The following is an 18,547-nucleotide window of genomic DNA, read 5'->3' on the forward strand; positions in this document are numbered from 1 at the left end:
TGGGCAAATCACCTGAAGTCAGGAGTTCAAGACCAGTCTGCCCGACATGGCAAAACCCTGTCTCTACTAAAAATACAAAAAAATTAGATGTGCATGGTGGTGTGCACCTGTAATCCCAGCTACTCAGGAGGCTGAGGCAGGATAATCGCTTGAACCCAGGAGGCAGAGGTTGACTATTTGGAGATTATATGAATCACAGAGTTAACATTACATTAATTAATTCATTTCTGTTTTTCCATGAAAATGTTAAAAACATAAGTGGAATCTTTGTAGTTGTATGTTCTGCTGTGTCATTAAATGATTTTTAGAAAGCTGAAAAGCTGCCAGGCACAGTGGCTCATGCCTGTAATCCCAGCACTTTGGGAGGCTGAGGCGGGAGGATCACCTGAGGTCGGGAGTTCGAGACCAGCCTGACCAACATGGAGAAGTCCCGTCTTTACTAAAAGTACAAAATTAACCATACTTGGTGGTGCATGCCTGTAGTCCCAGCTATTTGGGAGACTGAGGCAGGAGAATCACTTGAACCCTGGAGGCAGAGGTTGTAGTGAGTCGAGACAGCGCCATTGCACTCCAGCCTGGGCAACAAGAGCAAATCTCCATCTCACAAAAAAAAAAAAACCACAAAACTCAAAATCTTAATCATATTTCTATTTTAGAAATGCATTTGGCCTTGGCTCACGCCTATAATCGCAACACTTTGGGAGGCCAAGGCTGGTGGATCACCTGAGGTCGGGAGTTTGAGACCTGGCCAACATGGTGAAACCCAATCTTTAGTAAAAAAATACAAAAATTAGCTGAGCATGATGGTAGGCACCTGTAATTCCAGCTACTCAGGAGGCTGAGGGAGGAGAATCACTTGAACCCGAGAGTTGGCAGTTGCAGTCGGCTGAGATCACACAATTTCACTCTAGCCTGGACACCATGAGCAGCACTCCGTCTCAAAAAAACAAAAAAGTATTCGGCTGGGCGCAGTGGCTCACACCTGTAATCCTAGCACTTTGGGAGGCCAAGGCAGGTGAACTGCCTGCACTCAGGAGTTCAAGAGCAGCCTGGCTAACATGGCGAAACCCTGTCTTCACTAAAAATGCAAAATAGTAGCCAGTTAAGGTGGTGTGCGCCTATAGTCCCAGCCACTTAAGAGGCTGAGGAAGGAGAATCACTTGAACCCAGAAAGCAGAGGTTGCAGTGAGCTGAGATTGCGCCACTGCACTCCATCCTGGGTGATGGAGTTAGACTCTATCTCCAAAAAGAGAAAAAAAGAAATGTGTTCAAGCAGCAAGTCCTTTCCTAGATTTATACCCAAAAGAATTAAAAACAAGAACTCAGAGTTCCTTGCACACCAATGTTCATAACAGTTATTTACAAAACCAAACAATGGAAACAACCCAGATACCTTTTAACAGATGAATGGATAAACTGCCTTGTGGATGCAGCTTGAATGTCTCTAATCTGAAATTCAAAATGCTCTAAAATCTAAACCTTTTTGTGCTACCACACGAATCCACAAGTAGAAAACTCTACACCTGACCACATGTGATAGGCCACAGTCAAAACTTTGTTTTATGCACAAAATTCTTTAAAATATTACGTAAAACGGCCAGGCGCAGTGGCTCATGCCTGTAATCCCAGCACTTTGGGAGGCCGAGGCGGGCGGATCACAAGGTCAGGAGATCGAGACCATCCTGGCTAACACGGTGATACCCCGTCTCTGCTAAAAATACAAGAAATTAGCCAGGCGTGATGGCGGGCGCCTGTAGTTCCAGCTACTTGGGAGGCTGAGGCAGGAAAATGGCATGAACCCGGGAGGCAGAGCTTGCAGTGAGCCGAGACTGCACCACTGCACTCCAGCCTGGGCGACAGAGCGAGACTCCATCTCAAAAGAGTCCCATCCTCAAAATAACCTCACATGTGTTTGCAAATACTCTGAAATACCTCTGGTCCCAAGCAATTTGGATAACGTACACCCAGCCTCTACACACAGTGGAATGTCAGCCAGCCTTAAAAAGAAATGAAATTCTGACACACATTTCATTTCTTACGCTAAGTGAAATAGTCACAAAGTACTGCATCATTCTGCTTATATGAAGTACCTAAAATAGGTGAACTCAGAGACCGAAGTATAGAGATAACTAGAGGTTAGGCCGGGCGCGGTGGCTCAAGCCTGTAATCCCAGCACTTTGGGAGGCCGAGACGGGCGGATCACGAGGTCAGGAGATCGAGACCATCCTGGCGAACACGGTGAAACCCCGTCTCTACTAAAAAAATACAAAAAAACTAGCCGGGCGAGGCGGCGGGCGCCTGTAGTCCCAGCTACTCGGGAGGCTGAGGCAGGAGAATGGCGTAAACCTGGGGGGCGGAGCTTGCAGTGAGCTGAGATCCGGCCACTGCACTCCAGCCCCGGCGACAGAGCCAGACTCCGTCTCAAAAAAAAAAAAAAAAAAAAAAAAGAGATAACTAGAGGTTGAGGAGAAGGTGGGAATGAGTTACTATTTAATGGGTACAGAATTTTTCAGTTTCTGATGATAAAATTGCTCTGGAAATAGATAGTGGTAATGGTTGCATAACATCATAAATGTACTTAATGCTACTGAATGGTACACTTGAAAATGGTTGAAGTGTTATTATTGTTTTTTTATTTTTTATGACACAGTCTTGCTCTGTCACCCAGGCTGGAATGCAGTGGCATGATCTCGGCTCACTGCAGCCTCCACCTTCTGGGTTCAAGTGATTCTTCTGCCTCAGCCCTCTAGAGTACCTGAGGTTACAGACATGAGCCACCATGCCTGGCTAATTTTTGTATTGTTAGTAGAGACGGAGTTTCACCATGTTGGCCAGGCAGGTCTCGAACTTCTGACCTCATGATCTGCCTGTCTCGGCCTTCCAAAGTGCTGGGATTACAGACATGAGCCACTGCACCCGGCCTAAAGTGTTAAATTTTATATTGTGTATATTTTACCACAATAAATCCCTTTAAGTTCCTGGTTTTCTTTTCTTTTTGTTTTTGTTTGTTTTTAATCTACTACAGCTTTGTTAGATGACTTGGATAAAGAACTAAACAACTACATTATGCGATGTAGAGAATGGTACGGCTGGCATTTCCCTGAATTAGGAAAAATTATTTCAGATAATTTGACATACTGCAAGTGTTTACAGAAAGTTGGTGAGTAATTTGTTCATCCTTTAAGGCATTGAAAGTAAATGAATTTGATTGCATCCTAAAACGTAACGTATAGCATTTTGTTAAGCAAGATTCCCAGGGTTTTTGCAATTTCTATGTATTTGGGAAATGTAGCAATTTAGTGTCTTAAATTTAAGAAACAAAATGAATTTTAACTTAGATTTTGATGGCCTATGACATGACATTAGTACTTAATACTAAATAGCTGTATTTAGTGTTACAGACAGGATTGCTGTCTCTACTGTTAATATACAGAGGAACTTGATTGTTGATTTTTGTTAATGTGCAAAGGAACTTGATTGATTCATGGTTTACTTGACTTAACAAATTACTGGCCCCAGCTTTAGTATAAAATTGTCTGTGACATTATTATTAGTCCTGTCTTTTTAAATTTTTGCTACTTATTTTCTGTAATAAGTTTTGTGGCATATTTTGTCTTGTTTTTACTCTGATTATTTTTTGGAGGAAGGTGTTGGGGAGACATTTCATGTCTAAACTTAAACCCTTAAATGAGGAAAACTATTATACTAGGTCAAACTTCTTCATTTTTTTGTTTTGTTTAGGCATCCTTTTCATTGGCTTTCTACTTTTTCTTTTGACTGTTTGCTGGATTTTATATAATTTGTTGAAGAGTGATTCTCCCTCATCCTCTGCAAACATTCCATAGGCGATAGGAAGAACTATGCCTCTGCCAAACTTTCTGAGTTGCTGCCGGAAGAAGTTGAAGCAGAAGTGAAAGCAGCTGCAGAGATATCAATGGGAACAGAGGTTTCAGAAGAAGATATTTGCAATATTCTGCATCTTTGCACCCAGGTAAATTTTACTTCTGGAGAATCTAGTTGTGGTGTTACCAGCTCTATAATGCTAATTTTTCTGATGGCAATGATGATTTACACTTACTGTTGTTCACCTGATAACATAAATATGAGGGTGTCCAGTCACTACCTCATCTGATGCCATCATGATTTGTATACTTAAAAGGGGGAAATACATATTAAAAGGAAGTAATTTACAATCATCGTCTGAATAATGAATTAACCAAAAATCAATTAAGACGGCAGAGAAGACGCTGGGCGTGTTGGCTCACGCCTGTAATCCCTGCACTTTGGGAGGCCAAAGTGAATCACCTGAGGTCAGGAGTTTGAGACCAGCCTGACCAATATAATGAAACCCCATCTCTGCTAAAAATACAAAAATTAGCTGTGCGTGGTAGCATGCACCTGTAATCCCAGCTACTCAGGAGGCTGAGACAGAATCGCTTGAACTAGGGAGGTAGAGGTTGCAGTGAGCCGAGATGGCGCCATTGCATCCAACCTGGGCAAAAAGAGCAAAACTCCATCTCAAAAAAAAAAACAAAAAAGATGGCAGAGAATTATGGATTGAGCTTTTTAATTCTGAGTTTTATGTCTATATCTTGTGATTTTTTTTTTTTTCTTTCAGATTTGAAGATAGTCATATGGGAATTAAAGAGAGCATGACACAAATGTTTATTGCTTAGAAACTTTTTTTTTTTTGGCCGGGCGCGGTGGCTCACGCCTGTAATCCCAGCACTTTGGGAGGCCGAGGCGGGCGGATCACAAGGTCAGGAGATCGAGACCACGGTGAAACCCCGTCTCTACTAAAAATACAAAAAATTAGCCGGGCGCGGTTGTGGGCGCCTGTAGTCCCAGCTACTCGGGAGGCTGAGGCAGGAGAATGGCGGGAACCCGGGAGGCGGAGCTTGCAGTGAGCCGAGATCACGCCACTGCACTCCAGCCTGGGCGACAGAGCAAGACTCCGTCTCAAAAAAAAAAAAAAAAAAAAAAGAAACTTTTTTTTTTTTGGGAGACAGAGTCTCGCTCTATAGCCCAGGCTGGAGTGCAGTGGCACATTCTCAGGCTCATTGCTACCTCTACCTCCCAGGTCCCAGTTTAAGCGATTCTCCTGCCTCAGTCTCCCGAGTAGCTGGGATTACAGGCACGTGCCACCATGCCCAGCTAATTTTTTTATTTTTAGTAGAGATGGGGTTTCACATGTTGGCCAGGCTGGTCTTGAACTCCTGACCTTGTGATCCACCTGCCTCGACCTCCCAAAGTGCTGGAACTACAGGCGAGAGCCATTGGGCCTAGGAGCTGCTTAGCGCTTAAATTTTTTTTTTTTTTTTTTTTTTGAGACAGAGTCTCGCCTGTCTCCCAGGCTGGAGTGCAGTGGCACGATCTCAGCTCACTGCAAGCTCCGCCTCCCGGTTTCATGCCAGTCTCTTGCCTCAGCCTCCCGAGTAGCTGGGACTACAGGCGCCTGTCACCAGGCCTGGCTAGATTTTTTTTGTTTGTTTTGTTTTTGTTTTTGTTTTTTTGATTTTTTAGTAGAGATGGGGTTTCACCGTGTTAGCCAGGATGGTCTCAATCTCCTAACCTCGTGATCCGCTCGCCTCGGCCTCCCAAAGTGCTGGGATTACAGGCATGAGCCACCGTGCCTGGCCTAGAATCTTCTAAAAGTACAGTTACATTTTCAGGCAGTGGACTAGGTGGTTTACATACATTACATAAGAAAGTCCTCACTACAGCCATTTTATAGAAAACTGATATTAGGATCACGACGTCACGAGATTGCACCACTGCACTCCAGCCTGGTGACAGAGCAAGACTCTGTCTCAAAAAACAAAAAGAAAACTGATGTTAGGCATAGTTGATGTACCCAGGGTTGTGTAGCTGCTCTTTCATGATTGAGGGCTCCAGTGTTTTAGACAGGAATTTTATACTGTTTTTACTCATATGATATTTGTGACTCACTTTATTCCTTATACTAGGTGATTGAAATCTCTGAATATCGAACCCAACTCTATGAATATCTGCAAAATCGAATGATGGCCATTGCACCCAATGTTACAGTCATGGTTGGGGAATTAGTTGGAGCACGGCTTATTGCTCATGCAGGTGATGGTTTTAATGTAGTTTGTAAATATGAGTGTTTGAAGTATTTTCTGGTTAGGATTTTGTTTACATCTTTAAACCACAGCTATTAAAGAAATTTTAGCTAATAACACAAAAGTAGATGGTATGTAGGAGATCACTAAGGGCCAGGTGTTCAATGATGATTTCTATTTGTTTGCCTGATTTCCTTTTGGATAATGAAGGCATCTTTAGTCACTACCTCTTCTGAGACACTTGTAGTCCATTGTTAGAAGTTTGTTATGGTTAATTAGAATAATCAGATGCATGCAGAAGGATAAAACAGTTAACATTTTCATAATAAAAACTCACTAGACCTAGATTTAAATACAGTTTTAAGAAATCACTGTAGAGGATTTATGCCCTCGATTGATTATCTTAGTTTCACTATTGAGTGTGCGGATGTAATATGTTTGACTTTGAAAAATATTTTCAACAACTGATTTATAATAAAATTTTCTATATGTGTATGGCAGTATTATAAGGATGATATGCTATAATTAAAATGCTATGTAATTGAATACCTACAAATACAATGAAGTGCTGATTCATCATTTTTATGTTACTTGGAGACATTGTTATAATCCATCAAAAAAGATCCCATATCATCTGCATCAGAGTGTTTAAAACAGCATAACTCCTTTTTTGTTTGTTGGTTTGAGATGGAGTTTCAGTCTGTTACACTGGCTGGAGTGCAGTGGTTCACTGCAACCTCCGCCTCCCGGGTTCAAGCAATTGTCCTGCCTCAGCCTCCTAAGTTGCTGGAATTACAGGCGTGCGCTGCCACCATGCCTGGCTAATTGTTACATTTTTAGTTGAGACAGGGTTTTTGCCATGTTGGCCAGGCTGGTCTCAAACACCTGACCTCAGGTGATCTGCCCACCTCAGCCTCCCAAAGTGTTGGGATTACAGGCATGAGCCACTGCGCCTGACCTGGCATATCCTTTAGCTGCATCATTAATCAAAGATTTCATTCAAGTGCCCTCAGCTATAAGATCAGATGATTTCATTGCCTCCACCCATTTTCATAGGTACAGCTAAACTTGTAGCAGTAAGCAATGGCAGGGGTTAATAGAAGTATGTGTTTGTTGGCCAGGCGTGGTGGCTTACACCTATAATCCCAACACTTTGAGAGGCTGAGGTGGGTGAATCACCTGAGGTCAGGAGTTCGAGACCATCCTGGCCAACATGGTAAAATTCCATCTCTACTAATAACACAAAAATTAGCTGGCCTTGGTGGCGTGAGCCTGTAATCCCAGCTACTTGGGAGGCTGAGGCAGGAGAATCGCTTGAACCCAGCAGGTAGAGGTTGCAGTGAACCGAGATTGTGACATTGCACTCCAGCCTGGGCGACAAGAGCGAAACTCCATCTCAAAAAAAAGGAACTATGTATTTATTACACTTTTTAAACTATGTCTAGTGCTTAAATTCATAGCATTAATATTGAGTCTGTTTTCTGACAATAAATATTCTATTCAGCATATCCAACTAAGCAGCATGTTGATAACAATAGTCCCCAGCTATTTATGGGGATATATTCTAAGCTCTCCCTTCCAAGGATGTTTGAAACAGAGGATAGTACTGAACCCTATACTGTATATACTGTTTTTTCCTAAACATACATATCTACAATAAAGCTTAATTTATAAATTAGGTACAGTGGGATATGAACAACAGTAATAATAGAACAGTTATAACAATATTCCAGCAGCCAGGGGCAGTGGGTCACACCTGTAATCCCAGCACTCTGGAAGGCCGAGGAGGGTGGCTCACAAGGTCAGGAGTTCAAGATCAGCCTGGCCAAGATGGTGAAACCCTGTCTCTACTAAAAATACGAAAAAAATTAGCTGGGCGTGGTGGTGGGCGCCTGTAATCCCAGCTACTCAGGTGGGCGAGGCAGATAATTGCTTAAACCTGAGAGGCAGAGGATACAGTGAACCAGGGTCGTGCCACTGCACTCCAGCCTGTGCGACAGCAAAACTCCATCTCAAAAAAAAACATATGCCAGCATAACTATTTTTGTGCATTGTTTACTTGAATATAAGCACTGCAGTACTACTGCGCCACGGAGAGGGCTACAAAAGTGACTAATGGGTAGATAGGGATGGCGGGGGAGCTGAGTGGGGTGGCAAGAGACTTAAAACCTAGTGTTCCTGTGTGTGACATTTATGTCACTCCTGTAGTACACTAATGAAATATAGAATGGTACTACCATCTCTCAGGTGAATAGAGACATTGGACTTTTTTTTTTTTTTTTTTTTTTTTTTTTTTTTTTTTGAGACGGAGTCTCGCTCTGTTGCCCAGGCTGGAGTGCAGTGGCCAGATCTCAGCTCACTGCAAGCTCCACCCCCGGGTTCACGCCATTCTCCTGGCTCAGCCTCCCGAGTAGCTGGGACTACAGGCGCCCGCCACCTCGCCCGGCTAGTTTTTTGTATTTTTTAGTAGAGACGGGGTTTCACCGTGTTAGCCAGGATGGTCTCGATCTCCTGACCTCGTGATCCGCCTGTCTCAGCCTCCCAAAGTGCTGGGATTACAGGCTTGAGCCACCGCGCCCGGCGAGACATTGGACTTAATAAGCTTAACCTTCAGTTTGTCCTAGGCATTCATTGCAAACCTGCTTGTGCTAATGAAGGAATTACAAATGAAACATCAAGGTTTTTAGGGAATTCTGGATTATAGAATTCTATATTATATGTGATTTTTATTTATTGTGGTGGCTATAATATTGTATAGGTCTTATGTTTTAGTACATGGAACATTCATATATTTGAAGGTGCATTCTTTGTAACTTTTTTCTTTTATAGGTTCTCTTCTGAATTTGGCCAAGCATGCAGCTTCTACCGTTCAGATTCTTGGAGCAGAAAAGGCACTCTTCAGAGCCCTCAAATCTAGACGGGATACCCCTAAGTACGGTCTCATTTATCATGCTTCACTCGTAGGCCAGACAAGTCCCAAACACAAAGGAAAGGTGTGTTACAGGGTTTTGTTTTGTTTTTGAGGTTGGACTTCTTCATTTTTTACAACGCTTTTTTCTTCTGTAGTACACATTAAATCTTTCTATTGTCTCTTTCTCGTTAGAGAATGGTGAGTTATTTAAATAAAAAGCACTTTGTGTACACTGAAGGATAAAGTTAGAAGAAATTGTTATTTGTTGATTTAAAGCCAGTTTCTTCATCGTGTTAGTATTTTTTTTTCCCCTAGGATCTTCCTGTGGTTGGCACACTGAAAATATTATCTCTGGCAGGAAAAAAAAATCTAACATTTATGAATCATAAACAATAGTATATGCATTATGCTAAAACACTTTGACAGAATTCACTAAACCTTTTTTTTTTTTTTTTTTGAGACGGCGTCCTGCTCTGTTGCCAGGCTGGAGTGCAAGTGGCTTGATCTCAGCTCACTACAACCTCCACCTCCTGGGTTCAAGCAATTCTCCTGTCTCAGCCTCCTGAGTAGCTGGGACTATAGGCATGTGCACACCTGGCTAATTTTTGTATTTTTAGTGGAGACGGGTTTCACCATGTTGGCCAGGCTGGTCCCAAATTCCTGACCTCGTGATCCACCCACTTTGGCTTCCCAGAGTGCTGGGATTACAGGTGTGAGCACCCGTGCCCATCCTAAATCTTTAGTAGCCTTATGAGATGTGGGTATCTGTTTTACAGATGATGAAACTGAGGCTTAGACAAGTTAAGTACTTCCAATGTTTTTGAAAGATGTGTTGTTTAACAGAACTAAACTGAAATTTGATAAAATTTAGAGCAGAGTGGTAGAGGGAAATAAAGGGTGCAATAAAATAAAATGTTAATTAGGTTGAAAAAGAACCCACACTTTTTATTATTTATTTATTTATTTATTTTTTGAGACGGAGTCTCTTTCTGTCGCCCAGGCTGGAGTGCAGTAGTGCGATCTCGGCTCACTGCAACCTCCACCTCCTGAGTTCACACCATTTTCCTGCCTCAGCCTCCCGAGTAGCTGGGACTACAGGTGCCCACCACCACTTCCAGCCAATTTTTTGTGTTTTTAGTAGAGACGGGTTTTCACCATGTTGGCCAGGATGGTCTCGATCTCCTGACCTCGTGATCCACCCGCCTCGGCCTCCCAAAGTGCTGGGGTTACAGGCTGAGCCACTGTGCCCAGTCAGAACCCACACATATTTAAGATTGTTATGGGGAAAAAGATGCACTTGTTGTGAATGACCTCAAGGCACAGAACTAATGTCAGTGGGTAGAAAGTAAAGTTATTTTACAAAATCCAGTTTGAGCTAATTTTTGACAGGAACTGCTATAAAATCTTTTCAGCCACAGAATTGGTGGTGATGTATGGCCATTAGATTGTGGCAAAGATTGAAATACGATGGATGATTTGAATTGTATGATTCATAATAGTTTTATAACTCCTGATTTTAAAACATCCTGGAATAAATGTGATAATTTGCTGGAACTGTCTCATGAGCCAGTTATTGAGGATTTTACATCTGAACATGGAATATAGTTCTTCATGTTTTTCTATTAGATTTCTCGAATGCTGGCAGCGAAAACTGTTTTGGCTATCCGTTATGATGCTTTTGGTGAGGATTCAAGTTCTGCAATGGGAGTTGAGAACAGAGCCAAATTAGAGGCCAGGTTGAGAACTTTGGAAGATAGAGGGGTAAGAATACCACATCATGCTTATTCCAGAAGTATTAAACTGTCAAAAGTTAATAAATTGAGTAAATTTATGAAGTTACTTTATCTGCTAAACAGTTTTATGATCCTTGTTAGTATGTCTAAAGTATTCTTTTTGTGCCTACTATTAACAATTGCTATTATTTACCAAGAATTGATGTATACAATAGCATTTGCCATTAGGATATGCTATTCAAAATAACAAAAAATAGCAGAAATTGTTTGCTGGCCCACTGATTCACTAGACTGTTTAGTGTATTATAAAGTGACTTAGAATTGTATCTGTAATTTTTCCTTTTCGTCTTAGATAAGAAAAATAAGTGGAACAGGAAAGGCATTAGCAAAAACAGAAAAATATGAACACAAAAGGTGAGTACATTTAAGTGACAATGGGGTGAATAGTTTTTTTAAATGTTAATTATTGACAGCGATTTTGTAAATTTCACTTTGATGTGCCCATAGTTTTTCAAATTTATTTAATTGACAAAAATTGTTTATTGTGTACATGTTATTTTGGAAAATGTGCACATTGAGGAATGATTAAGTCAAGCTCATTAACATGCATTGTCTTACATACTTTTTTTTGTAGTAAGGACATCTTAAAATCTACTTAGCAATTTTTAAGAATATAACACATTGTTAACTGTAGTTAACCATGTTGTGCACCCCTAATTTTTTTCCGTGCCATTTAGTTTTCCACATTAACTTCTACTTTTCATTCATATACGTATTTATTCATTTCCAGATATTGATAGTAAATTTTTAAATCTAAAGTTTCTCTATAATATGTTCTTTATCAAAAAGTTCATTCAGCCGGGCATAGTGGCTCCTGCCTGTAATCCCAGCACTTTGCGAGGCCGAGGCGGGCAGATCACCTGAGGTCAGGAGTTCAACACCAGCCTAGCCAACGTGGTGAAACCCCGTCTCCACTAAAAATACAAAAAATTATCTGGGCGTGCTGGCGGGCGCCTGTAATCCCAGCCACTTCGGAGGCTGAGGCAGGAGAATCGCTTGAAACCCGGGAGGCGGAGGGGTGCAGTGAGCTGAGATTGCGCCATTCCACTCCAGCCTGGGCAACAAGAGCAAAACTCCGTCTCAAAAAAAAGTTCATTCAGAGTTAGTCCCTACAGAAAACTATTTTGTAAAAAGTATAAAGACAGAAAACAAGTCTAAAAATGGCTGAGGCACGATAAAGCATTCAAACTTAACTATCAGATTAACAAAAGATTTGTATGTGGAGGGGTATTTGGCTTATTATTTGAGGTAATGCTCAATGCTGGTGAGGTTGTCATGGTGGAGGCAGAATGTGGTATAGCTATTCTAGGAAGCCATTTCACAGTATGTATCAAGATTCTTCAAAATGTTCCCAGTCATTACCCAATAAATTATACTTTCAGGGCTCATAAACCTTCAAGAATTTATTTATTTGGTTTTTAAATTTTATTTATTTATTTATTTTTTGAGATGGAGTCTCTCTCTGTTGCCAGGCTGGAGTGCAGTGGCGCGATCCTGGCTCACTGCAACCTCTGACTCCCCGGTTCAAGAGATTCTCCTGCCTCAGCCTCCCAAGTAGCTAGGATTACAGGCATATACCACCACATCCAGCTAATTTTTGTATTTTTAGTAGAGCCGGAATTACACCATGTTGGCCGGGATGGTCTCGATCTCCTGACCTCATGATCCACCTGCCTCGGCCTCCCAAAGTGCTAGGATTACAGGCGTGAGCCACAGCGCCTGGCCTCCTTCAAGAATTTTAATAGTAAAATCTTACACTATAAGTGGATGAAGAGAGCAATATATAGTAACATTAGCAATTATAAATACATATTTAAGTATAATTAGTGTGTTCTGGAAGGAAATCAGATGTGTTTCTGTGGGCATTCACATTTTCTTTTTTGTGAATTTTCCAAGCTTTCTACAATAGCCATACATTCTGCAATATTTACAGTCTGTAACTTATTATCTCTAGTTGACAAACATGGGTCTTTGTTTCTTAAATTGTAAATGTCTTTAACCTATAAAAATTAAATAGTCATGCAGTTTACAAATCTGCTTAAGAAACAGAACATTTTTTAACTTGTTTTGAACCAATTTTTTTAATGTTCCTGTGCAATTAATGCTTTTTACTTTAAACATATGCAGTTAAAGCATCAGTTCACATTTTAGGCACTCATTTCAGTATTTTCTTCCTGCTTACATTAGAACAAAAGCAAATGTTGGGTTCTAAGGAATCTTTTCCATGTGTATGTATTTGTATCCTTTCTTGTTCTGCTTGTGATCTTGTGATGAAGACTTCTATACTAAGCTTGGTTTAGATTTTTTGTTTTGCTTTTTTTTTTTTTTTTCCATTTAATTGCGCAGTGTTCTGAAAGTTGGATTGGTTCATTTTTCACTTTCTAGTTAGGTGTGAAGACATTTTCTTCTTTCATTTCCCCCATGCTGATTGAGTGTTTTCCTGTACCATAGTAACTACATTGATTACTAAATCAGAATTCATTTAGCTCACCACTTCTCTTGAATGTGATTGACCTACTTGAAAAATATTAATACCTTTAACTTTTGGAAACTATTAGTCTTCATAAACTACCCCAAAGCCACTAAAATGAAACAACATTGTGTGCTTATGTAAGTATTATCTAATGGCATTTTCTTTATCTCTTGAGAATTATTTCAATTACAGATACTTGTAGAGATTTTCTAAAACTTTTTGGGTCTTTCAGTGAAGTGAAGACGTACGATCCTTCTGGTGACTCCACACTTCCAACCTGTTCTAAAAAACGCAAAATAGAACAGGTAGATAAAGAGGATGAAATTACTGAAAAGAAAGCAAAAAAAGCCAAGATTAAAGTTAAAGGTTAGTTTGAATTTTTTTTAACACAACTTATACTCATTTCTTTAGAACTATGGATTTTGTGAGTCTTACAAGTACATGCCATTGCACTTTATTATAAAACTGCTCGTTGAACGCTAATGGTGTTTTAATAATGCCATGATGTTCTCTGGGAATAGTTATGATATTGTTAAATTTATCAGACTTCACAGAGGAAATGTGAGAAGTTTAGTCAAATTAGGTATTTTACTAAGAGTACCAAAACTTGAGTTTCTACTACATGAACTATTTTGAGAATTAAGAGAAAAAAGGAATGTGTTTTCTAAATTGGTTGTTGAAAATTTTTTGTTTTATAGTTATATGGAATTGATGGTACAGTGATTTTCTTCATTGTTTCTGTTATCTGGAGTGGACTAGAAGGAACACATACTGGTAGCCTGCCGTCATAGTTACAATATCCAGTAGGTGCTCACCAGTTAACTAGGCTGACTTGTGAAGTTGATAAGCAGGGGCCCCATTATTAGTTAAACCTGGGTTTCTTGAACACCTACTAGCAAGTCTAGCAAAAGAGTAAAGCATTAACACAATGATTGCTTTAACTTGGTTTCTAAGTAGCTTAGTGGTCAAAAATGTATGTTCTACAAATGTGGATAGTATACTTGATAGAGAAGTAATTTATTTAACTTTTATGCTTCTTTTTATTGAAAAGTAAGGAGATCCCTAAACCCATTAGTAGCATTTGAGGCACCAAACTCTGTCTTTTGTATCCTCAATTGTGTATCCAATAAGCTTTTCTGATTTATCTGTCAATTTTTCATCCCACAATTTCCCCCCTCTTTTTTTTTGCCCCCCACAAGACAGAGTCTTGCTCTGTCACCCAGGCTGGAGTGCAGTGGCGTGATCTCAGCTGACTGCAACCTCCGCCCCCTGGGTTCAAGTGATTCTCCTGCCTCATCCTCCTAAATAGCTAGGATTACAGGCATGTGCCACCAGGCCCGGCTAACTTTTTTTGTATTTTTATTAGAGACAGGATTTCACCACGTTGGACAGGCTGGTCTTGATCTCCTGACCTCAAGTGATCCTCCCGCCTCAGCCTCCCAAAGTGCTGAGATTACAGGTGTGAGCCACTGCACCCAGCTGGTCACTGAATGTCTAATGATAGCTACGTGTTGAGTCCTTATTGTAATGTGTGCTAAGCATTATACTTTGTACTTTCTATGCATCATCTTTTTAAGTCTCGGTAACAATCCAGTAAGATAAGACATTCTTAAGTTTTATAGATGAGGATATGTAGTTTTACCAGGGGTAAATACAATTTTTCAGGGTTGTAGAGAGTAGACTAAACCCAGGCCTTCTGACTTCAGAGTGCAAGCTCTTAACCATTTCTAATATAATTGACTCTCTTCCCAATAATGATTGGAGATCAGATGACCGTTGTTTTAATCCTGATTTTTATACATGATTTCATGCTCGTGAGAAAATTGCCTGAGCTCTATCTGTATCATTTGTTAAAGTTAGTCGTAGGCCTTGGAGAACCTTCCCAATTATAAAATAAACAAAACAAACATTGGGTAGTTGATGAGAATGACAGAAAAAAACCTAGGACTCAAACGTTTTTGGAAAGAGTGAGATCTGATATAGTGTTAATTTGTTGTGCCTTTACACTTACTCTATTCAGTTGAAGAAGAGGAAGAAGAAGAAAAAGTGGCAGAAGAAGAAGAAACATCTGTGAAGAAGAAGAAGAAAAAGGGTAAAAAGAAACACATTAAGGAAGAACCACTTTCTGAGGAAGAACCATGTACCAGCACAGCAATTGCTGTATGTTTGTTTTTAATTATCGATGTTCACTTGGAGGGGCCAGTTCTCCACATTTCAATCTATTTTCTATATCAGAAATGAGCAGGCATTTTAAAAAATGGTTTTCATTGATGGGGAGGTAAAAGTGAAATGGCTTTGTTGTATTTACATTATAAAAGGCCATTTCCCAAATCTAGAATTTATTACTAAAAATTGAGTTGGCATTGAGAGGAAGAGTATGATTTGCTGAAACTTACTTTTATAGGTGGGGTTTTTATATTTTCAATTTTAATCTTTTCCCTGAATTTGTTTTCAAGGGAAACAGATTGATTTTGCATTTTATGAAGAAAAGTGATTAGTCACCCATACAATTACAGCTCTTTCAAAGCATTCTTGTTGGCTATTTTCAGAGTCCAGAGAAAAAGAAGAAAAAGAAAAAAAAAAGAGATAACGAGGATTAACAGAAAGGAATTACAAGTGTATCACCTGGACACATCATGCTTAAGATTCAACTGGGAGCATACCAGGGATGCTCTCTAACATAACCAAGGGAAGGTTCAGTAAAACAAAGTGATTTATCATCTATAACTTCAAACCTATTTGTGTCTTGACATCAACTCTGTTAACCTTATGTCATCATTTCTTAGAGTCTTTGATATACAAATAAAATTTTCTTTGTATTTTAAGACAATTTTGTGATCTCTTTATATCTTGAGTAGAGAATCTTTGGCTCCTTCTATAGTTTGCCATGTGATGATTATTGTTTTGATAATTATAACTGAAAAGTGAGAGTTTTTTTTGAAATTTGACCTTTTGGAAGGCAGTGACTAAGTGGACCAATTCAAGAACCCTACTCTAATGTGTTTCTTTTGCCTTTTTGGACTACTTTTTATTTTCCACCTATTGTCTTTCTACCTCTCTTTATTTAAATATTGTTTCTTGTTCAAATTTTAAAATTAGGTGAGCAAAACATTTTAGTATCTGTTCAGAAGGGTGGGAGATAGTATCCCTACCTTTATTGTTTGCAATTGTAAAAGGCACACCGAAATAATTCTTAATACCCTGATTTGTTTTTAAAGTAGTCAACCTGAAGTGACTTTTTTAAAGGTTGTACAAAGTGATCATAAAGAATGGAGAATAGAGAAAAAAAAAATAAGAAAAAAAAAAGTGCCAGTGGGAATGAGGTATAAAAAAGTAGGACAGTAGAATGCCAAAGAGAAATCTTTATTTCTGAGTGGTAGTGTTTAAAGCCTGGTAGACCTTATAGTCATGAGAGTCATGAGTTTTATAGCACTGTTACGTATTGCCAGTTTGTATATGTCATAGGCATCTTACTAAAGCCCAATTCAGTAAACGCTGTTGGTGGGTGGAAACTAGAATGACTATGGCTTTTGAGTTCCACCTTTGCTTTTCAAGTCAACAGCCCCTCTTTGGTTTTCTCATTTCTAAATCACAGATAATGGTCAATTTTATCTCTCCCAACTGATTTGTAGAAAATGAAATGACATAAACTTTCAGAGATGTTACTAGGCTTCAAATTTAATTTGCTTGAAATAAATATTGATAAAATACATGCAGCCATCCCTAGACAAAATTACATAATAAAGCTGGTTATCTTGTTCCCAGGAGAGCATTGTCATTTTTGCATCACCCACTTGTACCGCAGATACATTCCTAATTTAGGACAAAACGGACTTAGTTTATGACCGACTTTTGATGAAAATGGCCTAACCACCTACCCAGATGTACAGTCAAAAGGTTTACATGCGAAACAAGATAGGTTTTTGAGAAACCTAAATAATAAACTTCTAGTTATTTGAATAATCTTCTGCAGGCCCAGAGAAAGCATAGTTAAATCCTGCAGCAACCACCTCTCATAAGGGCTGAAGGCTTAACTATTTAAAACACTAACAAAAAGGTAGGTTCTTATTCTTCTTGGTACTATTGAAGCACTTCTGATGAAGAGCCTTGTGAACTTAGTTTGAAATCGGAAACTCGGGTGAGTTTTATATACCTAGTTTTGATTAGTAAATTTGAAGAATTTCTGTGGCTGCACCACAAAACTCTGCTGAAAACCTACTGATTCTCCATTTCCCTTCAAAAATGGAAATTTCTATTTTCCAGTTTGAGCTCCTGTGTCTGTCCATTGCCTTCTGGCTCCTCAGCAAGATTACACGGCCCTTGAGTGAGCTGTCCTCTCTCCTCCAACTTCAGTGCTGTCCCAGGGCTCTTTTAGAAAAAGATTTGTTTGCTGCCCTTGATGGGTTCTCTGATCCATCTGTTGCTTCTCTGTGACCATTTTCAGACTTGTCTCAGGCTCATCCTTTATCCCAGCTGTACCCCTTAGAATAACATGGAGTAGGGCCAAATGTCTCAAACCCTAACTAGTGTGCATAGGAAGTATCTAGAGACCTTGCTTGATAAAATGTAAATCTGATGCTCTATTAGTGCCGCCACAGCAGAAAAAAAAATGCAGGTCTGGGTTGGAGCCCAAGATGTCCTCATTTTTCACAAGCTCAGGTGGTGCTAGATGAGGGTCCATGTGCATGGTAGCAAAGTACTAGGATAAATTACTTAAACTCTCAGAACCTGTTTGCTTATCTGAAACGATTTCTCTGAGAATTACGTGAGATAATGCTTGTGAAGAAGTTTATGTGGTAAAGTCAAGACTTAACCCTTAGCTACTTGGGAGGCTGAAGCAGGAGGATTGCTTGAGTCCAGGAGGTTGGGGCTGCAGTGAGCCGTGGTCACACCACAGCACTCCAGTCCGGGTGACAGAGCCAGACTCTGTCTCTTAAAAAAAATTTAGCCAGGCGCGGTGTCTCATGCCTGTAATCCCAGCACTTCAGGAGGCTGAGGTGGGCTGATCACGAGGTCAGGAGATCAAGACATCCTGGCTAACACGGTGAAACCCCGTCTCTACTAAAAATACAAAAAAAAATTAGCTGGGCGAGGTGGCGTGCGCCCGTAGTCCCAGCTACTCGGGAGGTTGAGGCAGGAGAATGGCGTGAATCCGGGAGGTGGAGCTTGCAGTGAGCCGAGATGGTGCCACTGCGCTCCAGCCTGGGTGACAGAGCGAAACTCGGTCTCAAAAAAAAAAAAAAAAAAAATTTTAAAGAAGTGCAGTTGATTCTTGAACAATAAAGGA

At 40.1% G+C, this 18,547-nt stretch overlaps 1 protein-coding gene and 2 non-coding genes across 18 annotated transcripts in view; all 3 read left to right on the plus strand.

Annotated features, from left to right (window-relative positions):
* NOP58 (NOP58 ribonucleoprotein) overlaps positions 1-16,085 on the plus strand; it is a 36,266-nt gene extending 20,181 nt beyond the window's left edge. For 5 of the 16 annotated variants that reach the window (XM_065525887.2, XM_074009763.1, XM_074009767.1 and 2 more), the window contains 10 exons: positions 3,026-3,160; positions 3,846-3,991; positions 5,967-6,093; positions 8,913-9,076; positions 10,621-10,755; positions 11,080-11,141; positions 13,493-13,626; positions 14,627-14,719; positions 15,281-15,420; positions 15,810-16,085. In XM_065525887.2, coding sequence (XP_065381959.1) covers positions 3,026-3,160; positions 3,846-3,991; positions 5,967-6,093; positions 8,913-9,076; positions 10,621-10,755; positions 11,080-11,141; positions 13,493-13,626; positions 14,627-14,719; positions 15,281-15,420; positions 15,810-15,860 — 1,187 coding nt within the window. In that variant the 3' untranslated portion in view covers positions 15,861-16,085. Of the gene's footprint in view, positions 1-704; positions 2,136-2,460; positions 3,161-3,845; positions 3,992-5,966; positions 6,094-8,912; positions 9,077-10,620; positions 10,756-11,079; positions 11,142-12,259; positions 12,849-13,238; positions 13,398-13,492; positions 13,627-14,626; positions 14,720-15,280; positions 15,421-15,716 lie in introns of those variants that run through there. The other 11 variants (XM_074009764.1, XM_074009765.1, XM_045367477.3 and 8 more) reach the window with 7 other exon arrangements.
* Positions 4,053-4,140, plus strand: LOC123568175 (small nucleolar RNA SNORD11B). The gene has a single exon (XR_006691395.2). It is a non-coding gene; the product is annotated as a small nucleolar RNA SNORD11B (small nucleolar RNA).
* Positions 6,241-6,324, plus strand: LOC123568174 (small nucleolar RNA SNORD11). Its single transcript, XR_006691394.1, has one exon. It is a non-coding gene; the product is annotated as a small nucleolar RNA SNORD11 (small nucleolar RNA).
* Positions 16,086-18,547: the final 2,462 nt, after the last annotated feature.

The sequence above is a fragment of the Macaca fascicularis genome, chromosome 12 (genome assembly GCF_037993035.2).
Source record: "Macaca fascicularis isolate 582-1 chromosome 12, T2T-MFA8v1.1".
Classification (NCBI taxonomy): domain Eukaryota; kingdom Metazoa; phylum Chordata; class Mammalia; order Primates; family Cercopithecidae; genus Macaca; species Macaca fascicularis.